This window comes from Cinclus cinclus, unplaced genomic scaffold (assembly GCF_963662255.1).
Source record: "Cinclus cinclus unplaced genomic scaffold, bCinCin1.1 SCAFFOLD_32, whole genome shotgun sequence".
Taxonomy (NCBI): domain Eukaryota; kingdom Metazoa; phylum Chordata; class Aves; order Passeriformes; family Cinclidae; genus Cinclus; species Cinclus cinclus.
Genome location: NW_026912098.1, coordinates 1,751,337 through 1,768,229, shown reverse-complemented (window position 1 = coordinate 1,768,229; position 16,893 = coordinate 1,751,337). Strand labels below are relative to the sequence as shown.

Sequence of the window (16,893 nt, the reverse complement as noted above, 5' to 3'; positions counted from 1 at the left end):
CTTTGAAGAAGGTGCCAGAATCCAAGTCCATCTTCAGCTTGCCAGTGGCCAGGTGGAGGAAGAGGTTGCCATCCTTGATGTCATCCTCACTGTCTCCAGCAGCAGCAGCCCCACCTGCTACAGCTTCTCCAGGGGCTCCTTCTCCTTCCCTGGGGTGAGACCAGGCTCTCAGTGTTCTGCCCAGGGCCCAGCTGTCAGTGAACCAGGACAAGCCAAAGCAGCTCAGATGGTGGCCACCAGTGCTGGGCAGAGCAGCTCAAGGGCTGTGTGTTCCCACCTGATGACCCCTGTGCAGTGACACAGGCAGGACAAAAAAGTCTGGGCTTCTTTGCTTCTGATTGCCAAGGCCTGTGTGGAGCTGGAACTTACCAGAGCCCTGCATCCAAGTGTGCCTGTGGCTCTCTCCCTTCTTCTATGGCAGGTGAATTTGCTGCATCCAAGGGTCACAAAACAGGTCTTCTGATGAGGGCCTTTCCATGTGGAGCATGGATAAGCACCATCTGATCAGATCTTGGCCCTCTGGACAGAGAAAGCAGAAACCACCGGTCAGTTGGAGGAGGCTCCAGTCTGCTTTGCCCCACTGTTCTCATGCTCAGGCTGTGCTGCATGTGCTCAGAGCTGGGCCTAAACCTTCCCATCAGTTCTTTGTTTTGGAGGAGAGCAGGAGAGCAGGACATGTGCCACCTCCTCAGCAGCAGCCAGAGCGGGATGCTGACGAGCCCACTGCTGTCTCCCAGCACTGGTATTCCCCCCGTGCCCAGAGATGAGGATTCACCTTGAGAGACCTGTTGTGGCAGCGAGAGCTGATGGTTCCAGCTGATGTTCTGGCCTCTCCTGAAAGGGTGCTCCCCACAGACCATCTGGTGCAGCAGGATGCCCAGGGACCAGGGGGTAGCTGGCTTGCCATAGTACCAGCCAAAGTGGGTCCATTCTGGGGGGCTGTAGGACGGTGTTCCTATGGAATACAGATGGAGTTCATCAGGGGGATGCTGCTGCTCCCAGAGCCTGGCCCCAGAATCCTTGGGCATGCTAGGGCTGCACCAGTGGCACATGGTGTGACCTCTGGCCTCTGGCCAGCACCTGGGACTTGTGTACAAACTTGGGGTTGGAAAAGGAGCCACTGGTGCTGGAAGAGTGCAGCAGAAGCCCTGGCAAGGCCTGACCATGACAAGGAAAAACCCACTCCGTGGTGGGGAAAATCCATGTCTTCATCCTCCCTGCCTGCATTGCCCCAAAAGACATTATGAGGACAAGGCAAGCAATGTGAGCACAGTAGTGCAAGCCCTTTCTCACCTGCCCACCAAAACAGCTGCTGCACAGGTTTGGACCCCCCACAACCCACTACCCCCACCCACGGGTGTTTTTGTCAGGCTGGCTGCCCCAGCCCCAGTCCTGGACACAGTGGCTGGCAAAAGCTGCCAGCAGGGCTGGAAGCTGGCCCCCCACCCACCCCCAGTCAAAAGCAACTCAGATGAAGACTCAGTGCCATGACTGGCAGCAAAAAGGAGAGTCCCTGCTGCCACAGCCAGGCTGGGCCCTGAGATGTTGGGCCAGGAGATGCCGGGACCGGGAACACAGCCCTGTGTGGGCTCACCTGCAAAGTGAGTGTAGGCTGTGTCCTGCAGGTAGGTGCCACAGCCAAAGTCAATCAATTTTGCCTGCCCGGTGGCCAGGTCAAGCAGGATGTTCTCCAGTTTGATGTCCCTGTGCAGGACCCCACAGCTGGTGCAGTGCTGCACGGCCTCCAGCACCTGGCGGAACAGCTCCTGTGCCACCTCCTCTGACAGGAACCCCTGTGACCAAATGAAATGACAGAGGTCCTGACACCACTCCAGGTGCTCCAGCACCATCAGGATGTCATTGGGGAACTCAAGCCACTCCAGCAGCTGGAGAACTCCAGGGAAGCCAGTGGACACCTTGTCCAGCAGCACGATCTCCAGTGGTGCGCTGGTGCCATCGGGCTGCAGGAGGACCACGATGCCGTCAGCGGGGCTGATGCTGTGCCAGGACTCGGGAAGCTCTCCCTCAGCACGGGATGCTCTGCTGGCCCCACACCCACTCTCCCTCCAGGCTCCTGGTGGCTTCCACCCTTCCGGGTCTCGACTCATCCCATCCCAGCATGCCCCAGCTTCTCCCGCTGGTCCCCGCTCACTCACCAGCTTGCCCCAGTGCTGAACATGGTTTCATGGCACCCTTTTGATGGCCACCTGCATGCCAAGGGCAGCAGCAGGCTGAGCTCCTCCTCGTCCTCCCTCCTCCTCCTCTTCTGCCTGCCACTGATCCCACCACTTACTGGGGCACTGTCCGAGAGCCGAGTCACCACCCAAACGCTGCCAAAGCCGCCACACCCCAGCAGCAAACCGAGCTGGTACCGCTCCTTCGTGCCGTGCTGCGCCTCCCCTGCCAGCGAGACGCGGCTGTCAGCGCTCGGCCCGGGGCCAGACATGAGCCCTGAGCACCCCTCAGCCGCCCCGGGCCGGGCAGCCCCAGGTGTTCGCTCTTTGGAACGGGACAGCAGAGGCTCAGGGCCAGCGACCGCGCTGCCGAGCGGTGGAGCTCGGGCCTGGGAAACCGCAACACAGGCAGCAGGAGCAGCCGTGCCGTGTGTTTGCTCCACGGGCCCGGGAGGAGCCAGGACCAAGACCAGGACTGTGGCCAGGGCACACCTTGGGGCCAGGGCCAGGGGCCGGGGTTGGGGTCGGGGCCCATGTTGGGGCCGGGGCCGGGTCCGGGGCCGGTGTCGGGACAGGCGGAGCCAAAGGGAGGCGATGCCGCTCCACGCACTGATGTCCATCCAGCAGCACCACCGCCAGTACAGCCAGAGCCGGGTGGAGGTGAGACCATGGCGGGATGGATGGGGATGGGGAAAGGGATGGGAAAGCCCCGCCTGGGGCCAGGGCAGCCCGAGTGTATGGCCGAGCTAGGAACTGGGAGATGGAGACTGGGAGAGGAGGGGGACCCAGGGAAAGAGAGACCGAGAGAGGCTGTGGGACTGCGGGAGAGGGAGAGGAGAGCCAGAGGGTCGACAAAGTCGCTTCTGTCACTGCTGCTGCTGCTGCTGCTGCAACTGAAGCCCTGGGGCCGTTTGTCCCCATGTCTGTTTTTCCGTTGCCTTCTCGGCCTGTGCCAAGCCCTGCATACCCCGGTAGCAGTCCCTGAACATTTTCTTCCCATGATAAAAACATCTTTCAAGCACAGGCATTCATGGCCAAGACTGGGATTCTGCCTCCAAAGTTCTGTATATATGCAAGGGTAGCTCCCAGACAAAAGCTGCCAGGACTATGTAGGTTACTTTGGCTTCCTGAGGGCCAGCTCTTATCTGCCTTTGAAACACTGGGGCTCCCTACTTTTCTTCCTCCAGAAAAGAACTTCTCGTCCTGATGGCCATGGACAAAATTGGCATTTGGCCTCCCAAATCCGGTCTATCCAAGGATATCTCCCAGACAAATGCTGCCAAGACAAACAGGTCTGGCTTGCCTTGGCCTCTGGTGACTGTCTCTCATCTTCCTTCAAAACCTTGGGTTCTGAGGTTTCTCTCCTATAGAAAGGAACCGTCCTTCTTGTCCAGGGGCCCATGGCCTCAAGCACGTGACCATTTGATAGTGGGCAAAGGAGTGGACAAAGGAGTTCAGTGCTCAGTGGGCTGGAGACTGAGGACAGCAGAGGAGAGCCCTGGGAGGGATTGACGGGCAGTTTCAGAGGTGATGGATCTTTTGACAGAGAATATCCAGAGAAAGAAACAATTAATGCCAAGGGCAGTTGTGGAGGCCCAGACTGGAAACAAGGAGAAAGGAATTTCTCTCCTAGAGCACGGCTGAGGTGCAACACATCCCACAGGAGGAGTCTGGGCCAGCCCAAGGCACAGGAATGTGCAGCAGCTGAAAGGTTCTTCTGACTTGGACTCCTGGAAGGGTTTGTGCAATCTCCTCCTAGGCCCTGAGGTTCAAGGGCTCAGCACCAAATGCACCACGGCGCTCATTGGGACCAAGGAACTCCTGACAAACCACAGCTCTGCCTTGATTTCCCTCTGGTCTGGTGCAGTTCATCAGGAAGGTTTTCTGCTGCACTTCAGGAGAAATATCCATTCCGATTTTAAAGGGTATATTTCATTACTGCTCCTTTTAGAGCAGAGGTGACTGCAGCAATCTGTGGTTGATATTGATCCAGGGTCTCTCCTTGTCTTGGTTTGAAAGACAGGTGTTTGCCAAGGAAAGCAGAAGCTTCCCCTTGGACTGAAAAAAAATGTGATCCTTCCGATTATTATAATTTTGGAATTAAGACAGCTCTCAGGCAAAGATATGGGGGTAGGAATAACAGTTCTTTACTGGTATATCTAACAAGACAAACAAGAACAACAACAGCTATGAAATTACCCACAAACAGAACAGTAACTCAGTCCCAGTGTTTTTTGGCTGCAGGCACCTTTTCCCTGAGCTGCAGTTCCCGGTGCTGGGGGTGGGCAGGTCCCGCAGAGCCGCAGGAGGGCTGGGGGTGATGGCAGAGCTGTCCCAGGGGGAGAGAGAGATGGAGAGAGAGCTCTCCGCTCACGGTGTGGGTCCCAGTGCTCAGCAGAGTGCTGGATGGTGGTAGTTCACAGCGAGAAGGCAGCAGGGCAGGGTCTGATATTTGTTTCCCGACGCTGGGATGGGACAGAGAGGCAGGAGGCGGATATCATCCTTCTCGTCTGAACTCCGTGGGGAAAATGGGGACGAGGCCCAGCCTTCCGCTTCCTCTTCTGGCTGTTTGAATCTCGCGGGGCCTCCCCTCTTCCCTCCCCTCCCCTCCCTTCCCCCTTGTCACCAGGGCCCAGTCAACAGGTATCTTAGCATGACAATGGGGAAAATTCCACAGAGGGAAAAAAAAGAAAGAACTAACCCTCAACATTATCCACCCCGAATTTTCCCCTACCATCATGCCAAATCAAATTAAAAATCTTCAAATTATAGACATCCATACAGTTACAGATACAGGCACAGTATTGTAGGTAGTTCACCCTAAAACAAGGTCTCCTTGGGGTATGCATCGGGTCTTTCCATCCCTTTGCATGATCCACCAGGTACACCCTGGCCCTTGAGCAAAAACCACCCCACAAATTGGATTGTCTTTGCTGGAGGCAGGGTTCACCCAAACAGTTTTTCCTAGCATACCTCTCATATGCACCACTGGAACCTTGTCCCCATCTGGTGTTCTCAAGGGCTCAGACTGGGCAGGGCCTGCTCGATTAGTGGAACCTCGGGTGTTCACTAACCATGTGGCCTTTGGTAGATTAATTTCCCAGTTTTTGAAAGTCCCCCCACCCAGTGCCTTCAAGGTGGTTTTAAGCAGCCCATTGCACCGTTCCACTTTCCCAGCCGCTGGTGCGTGATAAGGAATGTGGTACACCCACTCGATGCCATGTTCTCTGGCCCAGGTGTTTATGAGGCTGTTCTTGAAATGAGTCCCATTGTCTGACTCAATTCTCTCAGGGGTACCATGTCTCCAAAGGACTTGTTTTTCCAGGCCCAGGATGGTGTTGCGGGCAGTGGCATGAGGCACAGGGTAGGTCTCCAACCATCCAGTGGTGGCTTCCACCATGGTCAGCACGTAGCGCTTGCCTTGGCGTGTCTGAGGCAGTGTGATGTAGTCAATCTGCCAGGCCTCCCCATACTTCTATTTGGACCACCGCCCCCCATACCAGAGGGGCTTCACTCGCTTGGCTTGCTTGATGGCAGCACACATCTCACAGTCATGGATAACCTGGGAAATACTGTCCATGGTGAGATCCACCCCTCGGTCTCGTGCCCACTTATAGGTAGCATCTCTGCCTTGGTGACCTGAGGCATCGTGGGCCCATCGAGCCAGGAACAACTCTCCCTTGTGTTGCCAGTCTAAGTCTATCTGTGACACCTCTATCCTTGCAGCCTGATCTACTTGCTCATTGTGTTGGTGCTCCTCATTAGCCCGACTCTTGGGGACATGGGCATCTACATGACGGACCTTTACGGGTAGCTTCTCTACCCGACTGGCAATGTCTTTCCACTCATCAGCAGCCCAGATTGGTTTTTCCCTACCTTGCCAGTTAGCTTTTTTCCATCTTTCCAGCCAGCCCCACAGAGCATTGGCTACCATCCATGAATCAGTGTAAAGGTAGAGCTTTGGCCACTTCTCTCTTTCAGCAATGTCCAGGGCCCGCTGAACGGCTTTGAGTTCAGCAAGTTGACTTGATCCACCTTCTCCTTCAGTAGCTTGTGCAACCTGTCGTGTGGGGCTCCATACGGCTGCTTTCCACTTCCGGTTCATCCCCACGATGCGACAGGAACCGTCAGTGAAAAGAGCGTAGCGAGTTTCATCTGCTGGCAGTTGGTTGTATGGCGGGGCTTCATCAGCCCGGGTCACTTGTTCTTGCTCCTCTTCATTGGCAAGACCAAAATTTTCACCTTCTGGCCAGTTTGTAATTATTTCCAAAATCCCAGGGCGATTTGGGTTTCCGATACGGGCGCGCTGCGTGATGAGGGCAATCCACTTGCTCCATGTGGCATCGGTGGCGTGGTGGGTAGAGGGGACCTTCCCTTTAAACATCCACCCCAGCACTGGTAGTCGGGGTGCCAGGAGGAGCTGTGCTTCTGTGCCAATCACCTCTGAGGCAGCTTGAACTCCTTCAGAAGCAGCCAAGATCTCCTTCTCTGTTGGGGTGTAGTTGGCTTCAGACCCTCTGGAACTTCGGCTCTGGAATCCCAGAGGGCGGCCTCGGGTCTCACCAGGTACCTTCTGCCAAAGGCTCCAGGACAAGCCCTTGTTCCCGGCTGCAGAGTAGAGCACATTCTTCACCTCTGGTCCCGTCCTGACTGGGCCGAGGGCTACAGCATGAGCGATCTCCTGCTTGATGTGGGCAAAGGCTTGCTGCTGCTCAGGGCCCCAGTGGAATTCGTTCTTCTTCCGGGTGACCAGGTAGAGAGGGCTGACGATCTGGCTCTACTCAGGAATGTGCATTCTCCAAAAGCCTATGGCACCTAGGAAAGCTTGTGTTTCCTTCTTGTTGGTTGGTGGAGACATCGCGGTGATCTTATTGATGACCTCAGTGGGGATTTGGTGCCGCCCATCTTGCCACTTTACTCCCAGGAACTGGATCTCTCGGGCAGGACCTTTGACTTTGCTCCTCTTGATGGCAAAACTGGCACCCAGCAGAATCTGGATGATCTTCTCTCCTTTCTCAAATACTTCCATTGCCGTGTTCCCCCACACAATGATGTCATTGATGTATTGCAGATGTTCTGGAGCTTCACCCTTTTCCAGTGCAGCCTGGATCAGTCCATGGCAGATGGTGGGGCTGTGTTTCCACCCCTGGGGCAGTCGGTTCCAGGTGTACTGCACGCCCCTCCAGGTGAAAGCAAACTGAGGCCTGCACTCTGCTGCCAGAGGAATGGAGAAAAATGCATTGGCAATGTCAATGGTGGCGTACCACTTTGCTGCCTTGGACTCCAGCTCGTACTGGAGTTCCAGCATGTCCGGCACGGCAGCGCTCAGCAGTGGAGTCACTTCATTCAATGCACGATAGTCCACAGTCAATCTCCATTCTCCGTCAGACTTGCGCACAGGCCAGATGGGGCTGTTGAAGGGTGAGTGGGTTTTACTGACCACCCCTTGGCCCTCCAGCTCACGGATCATCTTGTGGAAGGGGATCATGGCATCTCCATTTGTCCTGTACTGCCTGTGGTGCACTGTGGAGGTGGCAATTGGCACTTGCTGCTCCTTCACCTTCAGGAGTCCCACTGCAGATGGGCTCTCTGACAGTCCAAGCAAGGTGTTCAATTGTTGAATGTTTTCTGCCTCTACAGCAGCTATTCCAAAAGCCCACCTGAGTCCCTTTGGCTCTTTGTAATAGCCATTCCTGAGGAAGTCTATGCCTAGAATACACGGTGCCTCTGGGCCAGTCACAATTGGATGCTTCTGCCACTCCTTCCCAGTCAGGCTCACCTGAGCCACCAGCAAAGTCAATTCCTGTGATCCCCCTGTCACCCCAGCAATAGAAACAGGCTCTTCTCCCACATGTTCTGATGGTATTAGGGTGCACTGTGAACCAGTGTCAACTAATGCCCTATGTTTTTGTGGCTGTGATGTGCCAGGCCATCGGATCCACACCGTCCAAAAGACCCAGTTTTCCCGTGCCTCTCCCTGGCTAGAGGCAGGGCCCCTCTAGCACTGGTTATTATTTCCTTCCTGGGCATACATGTTGGAGGTTCCCTCAAGGGGATCGGACGAATCATCCGCCCTTCTGTAATACCCTGCATCTTGGTTATGGGAAGTTGAGGCTACCTTCACTTTAGTGATGCTCCTTTGGTTAGTGTTTCCCTCCCTGAGTTGACGCACCCGCGCTGCCAGGGCAGAAGTGGGTTTCCCATCCCACCTCCTCATGTCTTCCCCATGGTCACGCAGAAAGAACCACAGGTCAGCTCGTGGGGTGTATCCTCTCTCCCTAGCTGGGGGACATTGGGCTCTAACTCTGGCATCTGTGACTCGCACTGGTGCTGCATTGACCTTCCTCATCTCCCCCCTCACCCCTCTTATCTCCTCCTTGAACTCCTCTCTGAGTCCCCTAATCACGGCAGAGACCTGAGCCTGCATTGGGCCGTTCATTATACTCTCAAAATTTCTGAGCTTATCGGCAACAGAACCCACTGTCTCGTGGTTGGTGTCAGCGTTAATGGCTGCAATGAATGAGGTGTATTGAGATGGCCCCAGGTGTGCCAGATTCCACAACATCTGCCCTGTGCACCTGACCTTGTCGGGGTCATTGTCATGTTGTCCACCCCTCCCAAAGTGTACTTCCAGTATTGCCACTTCTCTCAGCTGTTGGATCCCCTCCTCAGCGGTTTTCCAGCGCATTCTATGGTGGTGCTCCTGCATTCTCTCTCTATGGACAAACCTCTCTCTTACACTCATTAAAAGCCGCTCCCAGAGGGAAAGGGGGCCTCGTTCCCTTCAAATATGTGATCCACACCTGAGTCCTGGGTTAGGGGTCCCAAATTCCTTGCCTCAGTACCATCCAGCTGCACACCTGTACCCATAAGGTCCCAGACCCGCAGGAACCACGTTGTAAAAGCCTCACGGCCCCTTCGTACAACATCTTTACACAGATTACAGAGACTCTCGTATGACAGGGACTCCATGACGATCTCAACCTCTGGCTCCCCTGATGGTTGTGAGGGCCCTGCTTTCTGATCCTTATTATCCAGGTGCTTTGTTTTCACCTTAGACTTTCTATTTTCCACAGGGGCAACTGCTGCTGGCTGTGAGTGCCCTTGCAGTTCAGCTGGAACCTGGTGAGATGTAACATTTGTGGGTTCCACTGCTGCACCATCAGGTTCTCCCTCTTTAAGGCAGAGGGAGAGTTTCTCAAGAGCTGGGGAAAGGTACTCCTTCAGCATTTGGCCCATCTCCTTCACTAGAAACCCCACCCACTCTGGATGGTTCCTTTCTGAGGCGAGCTCTGGGGCAGAGTCAGGCTCAGGGGCAACATCCTTAGTCTCTGGGGCAGGGGCAGGGTCAGGGTCAGGCTCTGGGGTAGAATCCCTATTTCTTGGGGGACGTATCAGGGTTGTCATCCAAGTCAATCTCCCCTCATCTCAGAATGTTAAATAGAACAGGTTTACAAGGCCTATTAGCAATGTCAGCCACTGTATGATATCATTACTGCTTAGAAGAGATTTGAACCCCTCAAAAGCTGGTGGAGCAGACCCAAAAAACTGTGTAAGGGGTTGGGACAAAATTTTCCCTGGTGTCATATCCTCACAGTATGTACCATTATTAAAGTAGCCCCAAAAACATACAATTAGAGTGTGATAGCCCTGAATCCATGTGCCCACCTTCCAGAGGAAGTTAAAAATCCATGAATTTCTCACGTTATCAGCCCACAAAAGGAACTGGATAATAGTTACAGCAGCCTGAGTTATAGGACCCATGTTCAGGTAAGGGATTGCAAATGGGAGAGATAAAGCTGTGGCCACATGAAGCCTAACCACGGTAAGCTGGACAACATGATGCCACCTAACACAAAAATGAGGTAACTCAAGAACTGTTATTCCTTTTTCACCCTTTCCTCTCAATGCCCTCGGGCCCCACATTGCGTGGCCTAAATCTGTCCTGGTTTGAAAGACAGGTGTTTGCCAAGGAAAGCAGAAGCTTCCCTTTGGAATGAAAAAAAAATGTGATCCTTCCTTCCTTCTGAATATTATAATTTAGGAATTAAGAGAGCTCTCAGGCAAAGATATGGGGGTAGGAATAACAGTTCTTTACTAGTATATCTAACAAGACAAACAAGAACAACAACAGCTATGAAATTACCCACAAACAGAACAGTAACTCAGTCCCAGTGTTTTTTGGCTGCAGGCACCTTTTCCCTGAGCTGCAGTTCCCGGTGCTGGGGGTGGGCAGGTCCCGCAGAGCTGCAGGAGGGCTGGGGGTGATGGCAGCGCTGTCCCAGGGGGAGAGAGAGATGGAGAGAGAGCCCTCTGCTCACGGTGTGGGTCCCAGTGCTCAGCAGAGTGCTGGATGGTGGTAGTTCACAGCGAGAAGACAGCAGGACAGGGTCCGATAGTGGTTTCCCGATGCTGGGATGGCAGGGATGGGACACAGGCAGCGATCGTCCTTCTCGTCCGAACTCCGTGGGGAAAATGGGGCTGAGGCCCAGCCTTCTGCTTCCTCTTCTGGCTGTTTGAATCTCACAGGGTTTCCCTCTTCTCTCCCCTCCCCCCTCCCCCTTGTCACCAGGGCCCAGTCAACAGGTATCTTAGCATGACCATGGGGAAAATTCCACAGAGGGAAAAGGGAAAGAACCAACCCCCAACATGTATCTTTTTTCAGCATCTTTAAAGCCAAGGGAATACAAACTAACAGGCCTTGTAGAAACACCAGGGCCTCATTGCCATATGTGCACTGACAGCCCCAAGATGGAGACCCCCCATTCCACCTGAAAAGAATCTGTAGAGTGAATAGGGCCCAGGGCTTGATGAACTGTTACTTCAGATATCAGCAATTGCAGTGCTTCCTCCTGAGAAAGAGCCCAATCCCATTTCACCCCTTCCCTCAGCAAGTCATGAAGAGGCCTGGCAGTTTTTGAAAAATCAGGAATGGGTTTTCTCCAGAACACTAATAATGTCTAAATTTTATGGCTGCTGGCAGGAAAATGTGACTGTGAACCTGGTGTCTGCTGAGAAGGGGTTGTATAGGGAGGAAAGGGAATGGGCCCAGAGTCAGTGGAACTGTGCTGGTCGCTTGGGTTCTCAAGAACTCTGTCTACTGTGTCTACAGGGGTTATAGCTGCAATGGTGTTTTGAAGGAGAATTGCTGTAGATTAATTGATTCTGGAAGACCACAAATCAAGGGGGTCATAATTTCAGGCATTACAGGTAATTGCATAGGTGATTCATAGACAACAGTTAATTTTCTTTCATGTATCATTTGCAAGCAGGCAGCTTTGTGAATGTCTGCTAAAAGTTGGTTGGGAGTTCCAGTTAAAGGACAGGGTTTCCCCTTTCCAAGGGGTTAAATCCCCCTGCCCAACAGGATGCGTGCTGGGTTAGGGACCATGGGTTACGTCTGTCTCCTGTTGTAAAGAAAACCCCACGTCCCCAGTAGCCACCAGCTTCTTGTTCTGATAATTTAATCTGATCTTCCCCAGTGAGTCACGCTCAGAATACATATTAAGTGTCAGATTGATGGGAGAACATATTCAATCAATCACGTTTTCTAAATTATACCAATTATTTTGTTCCCCTTCTTCCTCTCCTTGAGGGGGTCTGGCACTTTATATAGCTAATAAAGAAAAAAAATGCAGCTTTATTTGTTGCACTGGAATTTTCAGTCATTTTTTTCAAGGGGCAAGTAAAAACCATTACAGGGAGGTATATCACTTAAGTTACACTCACACACACACACACAGCTTTTCTCTGTGTTCCCCTTCACTTCCCTCTGTGGGTGAAGAGACCAAAGCTGCTTGGGAGGCACTACCTTCAGTACAAATCTCTGGTTGTCTCTTCACTACACCAAGCAGTCAAAAACACAATAAAAACAACAAAACAGTCCTGTCTTTCCACCAAGAGATCTTCAGTGAAATTCTGCAGACAGAGCCCTCAAACGAGTGTGGGGGTGTTTTTCACCTAGGCGTGTGCAGTTTGTGGGAAATCTGAACTTGCCCCCCTTGCTTTCTAGACAAGCTCACCCCTTTGGAGGTGGCCAGCTAGGTGTGGCTGGAGCAAGACGTCCTTCCCCTATTACAGACTGCACACAACCTGCACCCCTTCTGTCTGTCAGAATCCTGTCCGTGATGCCAATTTAATATCGTGATCTGCCAGTACCGGTGGGGGATCGTGATGGCTCGTTTTGATCTCGAGGTATAAAAGACACAGCGGGGGGACAATAGTATGTTCCAATATAGCATTTTATTTGATGCTAACAATTCAGTTATCTGATAGAGGGGAGAGTTTAAGGAAACAAAGAGATAGAGAAAAGAGGGGAAATGAGAAGAAGGGAAATAGCTACCAACGATGGGACGGCGTCCTCGTGGTTTTCAGCCAATAGATGGGTCTTCCTTCCGTGGGGAGATCTCAAGAGGCTTCTCCAAAGAGTCACCTTTTTATAGTCTTTTCTCAAAGTGAGTGATGTCTGGCCAAGAGGGAGGCAGATTTATGGACCATTGTGTGCTCAGAGAAGCAGGTGCCGACATGTCTGGGCTATTGTCTGCTGGAGAGCGCTGTACCATGATGGATCAGCACAGCATGCACAGCACACCTGCAAACAGTTATTTGGTAAACATCTACCTTGGCCGGGCCAGAAGTCCTGTTCAAAGCCAACCAGGCCAGAAAACTCCTGTGTGGAGCGAGTGGGGTTCACTGGGGTCTTCTTGTGACAGTCGTGAGGCAAATGAGGGAAACTTCAGACTGTCTCTTCCAGGAGTGTGTCTGTTTGCAGTGGGGAAAGTTAGGAGTTTTAGAGTACTTAAAAAAAAGGAAAAGGCAGACTGGAGCCTCCTCCAACTGACCGGTGGTTTCTGCTTTCTCTGTCCAGAGTGCCAAGATCTGATCAGATGGTGCTTATCCATGCTCCACATGGAAAGGCCCTCGTCAGAAGACCTGTTTTGTGACCCTTGGATGCAGCAAATTCACCTGCCATAGAAGAAGGGAGAGAGCCACAGGCACACTTGGATGCAGGGCTCTGGTAAGTTCCAGTTGCACACAGGCCTTGGCAATCAGAAGCAAAGAAGCCCAGACTTTTTTGTCCTGCCTGTGTCACTGCACAGGGGTCATCAGGTGGGAACACACAGCCCTTGAGCTGCTCTGCCCAGCACTGGTGGCCACCATCTGAGCTGCTTTGGCTTGTCCTGGTTCACTGACAGCTGGGGCCTGGGCAGAACACTGAGAGCCTGGTCTCACCCCAGGGAAGGAGAAGGAGCCCCTGGAGAAGCTGTAGCAGGTGGGGCTGCTGCTGCTGGAGACAGTGAGGATGACATCAAGGATGGCAGCCTCTTCCTCCACCTGGCCACTGGCAAGCTGAAGATGGACTTGGATTCTGGCACCTTCTTCAAAGCCAGGCTCCACGGCGAATTTACAGATGAGTCCAGACCCAGGGGGATGCTCCCAGATTTGGGCATTGCACAGCCTGGACAGGAAGCAAAGGTTCCCCCTTTGCTGGGGAGGATAAAACTGATTCTTCTGTCATCTGCCAAGCTGCTTTTTGGCAGGGCCAGGAGGATGGGCTGGGGTGGGTACGAAATGGGAGTCAGCTCCTGGCCCTGCCAACAGCCCCCAGCACCCACCGTGCCCCAGGCTGGGGCAGCCAGCACGACACAAACAAAGCCCCATGGTGGGAGTGAGGTGGGACTCCAGAACTGGGCATGGCTGCTTTCCTTGGCAGGCAAGGAAGGGCTTGGGCTGCTCCACTGCCCTTGCTTGCTTTGGGATCACCATGACTTGTGGGGCCAGTGCAGGGGAAAAGGGAGAAAGCATGGGCTTCTCTCACCCGTGGGTGTGTTTTTCCCTGGCATCTAGGGTTGGGCCTTCCTCAAGCGCCTGACAGAGATGAGATTTTTTACCATTTTTCTTTTCTCCCCTTCTGGACGGTAATCTATTTTCATTAATTTGTTGATTCTTTCTCTAAAGGAAGTGTTCCAGGTGGGCTCCAGTGTGGATCAGGAAGTGCTCGGGACCAGCTGCGGCGTGGATGGGCCGTGCCCTTGGAGAAGGCTGAGGACATCCCTTGGGACCAGCTTTTCTTCCAGCAGCGATGGCATGAGGTGGGTCCCCATCTTCTTGGCACGGTGGGATGACAGCTTTTGGGAGATGGCAGCGAGCACAGGAGCATCCTGCTGTGGCAGCTGCTGAGGAGGTGGATGTGCCATGGCTGGCTGCAGGCTGGGCACATGTCCTGCCCTCCTGCTCTGCTGCCCAAGGCAGCAGTGATGGGCACTGCTCTGGGCACGGCCAGCATGGCCTGGGCACCGTGGCAGCTGGGACAAGGGGCACAGGAGCCTTCAGCTGACGGGCAATTTCTAGTTTCCCTCCTTGCAGCCGGGCCCTGTGGATGCTGAGGCTGCTCTGGGCTCTGCCAGGGCTCTGCTGCAGCTCAGCACCAGGCTGGCATCAGCCAAAGGAGAAATGGAGTGACCTGCAGCAGAGACTTGCTTGAGCATTTCAGCAACGCAGCTCAAGTTTGCAGAGTGTACACCTCCAAGGGAAAACCTGACACCGCCCAAAAAGTAAATTTGTTCAATAACTTCTGAAATGAAATCAATCTGGGATGACCCCAAATGATATTTTTCAGCCTGCTCAAGCTGTAGCTCAGTCATTCTCTGAACAGTTCTCTCCCCCACCTGCCTTTTACTTCACAAGTGCTCCCTCCTTTCCCCCAGTGAATTCCCAGCCCATCACAGTCTCCATCACCTTGTTGCCTTCCTTGACGCCCCTCAGCACGTGGAAGACTGAGTTCCAGGATTAGGGACTCATTCTTTCACTGGCTGAAGAGCAGCAATGTCTCAGAGGTCCAGTGAGATTTTAGTGTCCTTCAGAGCTGCTCTCCTGCTCTCAGCTCTCCTCACTGCTGAGTTGCCACTCCCTTCTCCTCGTCCTTCCCGCAGGATGAACTCTGTGCATCCCCTTGAGCCTCCCCACTCTTCCCAGCCCACCCACCCAGCTCTGTTAGGCTGAAGCTGAAGCTTGTGTCCTCTGGCACAGCAGTGCAGTCCCCTGTGCAGGGAGCCCCAGCCCCAGAGCACAGCACACAGCAGTGCAGTGCTGGGCTGGACCAGCTCCCCTCCATCCCTGGCTTGGCTGTCTGTGGCACCTGAATGCTCCCTGTTTGGAGCTGTCACTGCAGGATGGCCCCAGGGCAGAGCCCAGCCGGGCTCCCACTGCATCCCCTGAAGCTTGGGGCAGACAGTGGAACCAGGGCTGAGGTGCATGGGGAGCACCCAGAGCTGTGGCTTGCACTCAGTGTTTGCAAGTGTTGTGTTCTCATCTCCTGCAGCCTGTGGGGAAAACAGACTGTGCTGCCAGGCCAGCTCTGCCCCTCTGGGCAGGGACAAGGCTGAAGGGCTTTCCCATTCCAGAGGAGCCAGCATGGAGCCTTGGCAGGGCCTGGCAGGGCTGGACACAGGTCTGGCTCCTGTCCAGGACTCACTGCCCACCCACCCCCATTGTGCTCCCAGGGACAGAAGGGTCTGTCTGTGCCAGGGGCTCTGGGATGTCTCTGTATCCCTGGACAGAAGGGTCTGTCTGTGCCAGGGGCTCTGGGATGTCTCTGTATCCATGGACAGAAGGGTCTGTCTGTGCCATGGGCTCTGGGATGTCTCTGTATCCATGGACAGAAAGGTCTGACTGTGCCAGGGGCTCTGGGATGTCTCTGTATCCATGGACAGAAAGGTCTGACTATGCCAGGCTATCCATATTGTGTTTGTACCTGTGGGACCAACATGGAGAGTGAAAGTGTCAGTCATGTTGCTTGCACACCCCTTCCTTTCTATGCCATACACATCCATGCACACCCCCATGTATGGATATATTAAAAGGATAGGGATGGGCAGAGATTTCCCACAGAGCTCTAACTTTGGCATAACTCACCTTGTAAGGCAGTGGACAGGGGATTTGTTCCCCAGCTTTGTGAGTAGGTGTCCATGAGCTGAAGGCAGCAGCATTTGGGAGGAGTTTCAGGATTTCTAGGCAGGAAGTGGAGCTGACAACCATCTGCGTAAATCGCTGGATTCACTGCTGGGATGGGCTGCTATTAATTGAGGAATATGGCACAATGGAGACATGAGACTTGGAAAAATCCCAGTCGTCGTGGATTTGTGCCAAGGGGGTAGCTGCAGAAACACTTTGTGTCTGCTCTGGGGACACAAGGTCCAAGGATCTGCAGTGTCAGAGGGAGAGTGTGGCTGGTGGCAGGTGAATTCCCGTTTCATGACATCCCAGAGTGGCAGAGGACTAAGATAAAAGCACCCACAACCTCACTGATGAAGTCTTTCTGATGCTGCACATCCTATAGGAAAAGCTGCTGTCACCCAATCCATTTGGAGCTATCACATTAATTTTCAATACTTGAGGTTACAGTTTCAAACTGCAGTGTTTTTACCCTCAAAACACAATCATGCACAATCCATATTTCAATTTTCTCTTTCTTCAACCACAATTAAAAATGACTTAATATTACAATCAAACCCCAAAATCTTTTAAAAAAGGATGCTGAGGTCAGTAATATGGATCCATGTCATCAGAACTTTCACAAAGCAAATAATTTAGTTGTCTTTTTAAAAAAGATCAGATACTAATTAATCCAAAGTTACACTAGATTTTTCACTACACATTGGGGTTTTTTTCCTCTATACTTTCACTTTTCTTTTTGTTCTTTTTTTTACTTTTTTTTTTT

General features: G+C 53.1%; 1 protein-coding gene across 1 annotated transcript; it reads right to left on the bottom strand.

The window, feature by feature from the left end:
• Nucleotides 1-412: 412 nt before the first annotated feature.
• Nucleotides 413-16,211, bottom strand: LOC134057290 (serine/threonine-protein kinase pim-1-like). The gene is given in 6 exon segments (XM_062514284.1): nucleotides 413-519; nucleotides 776-955; nucleotides 1,595-1,961; nucleotides 2,157-2,207; nucleotides 2,294-2,887; nucleotides 16,089-16,211. Coding segments are annotated over 6 exon segments (1,422 nt in total).
• Nucleotides 16,212-16,893: the final 682 nt, after the last annotated feature.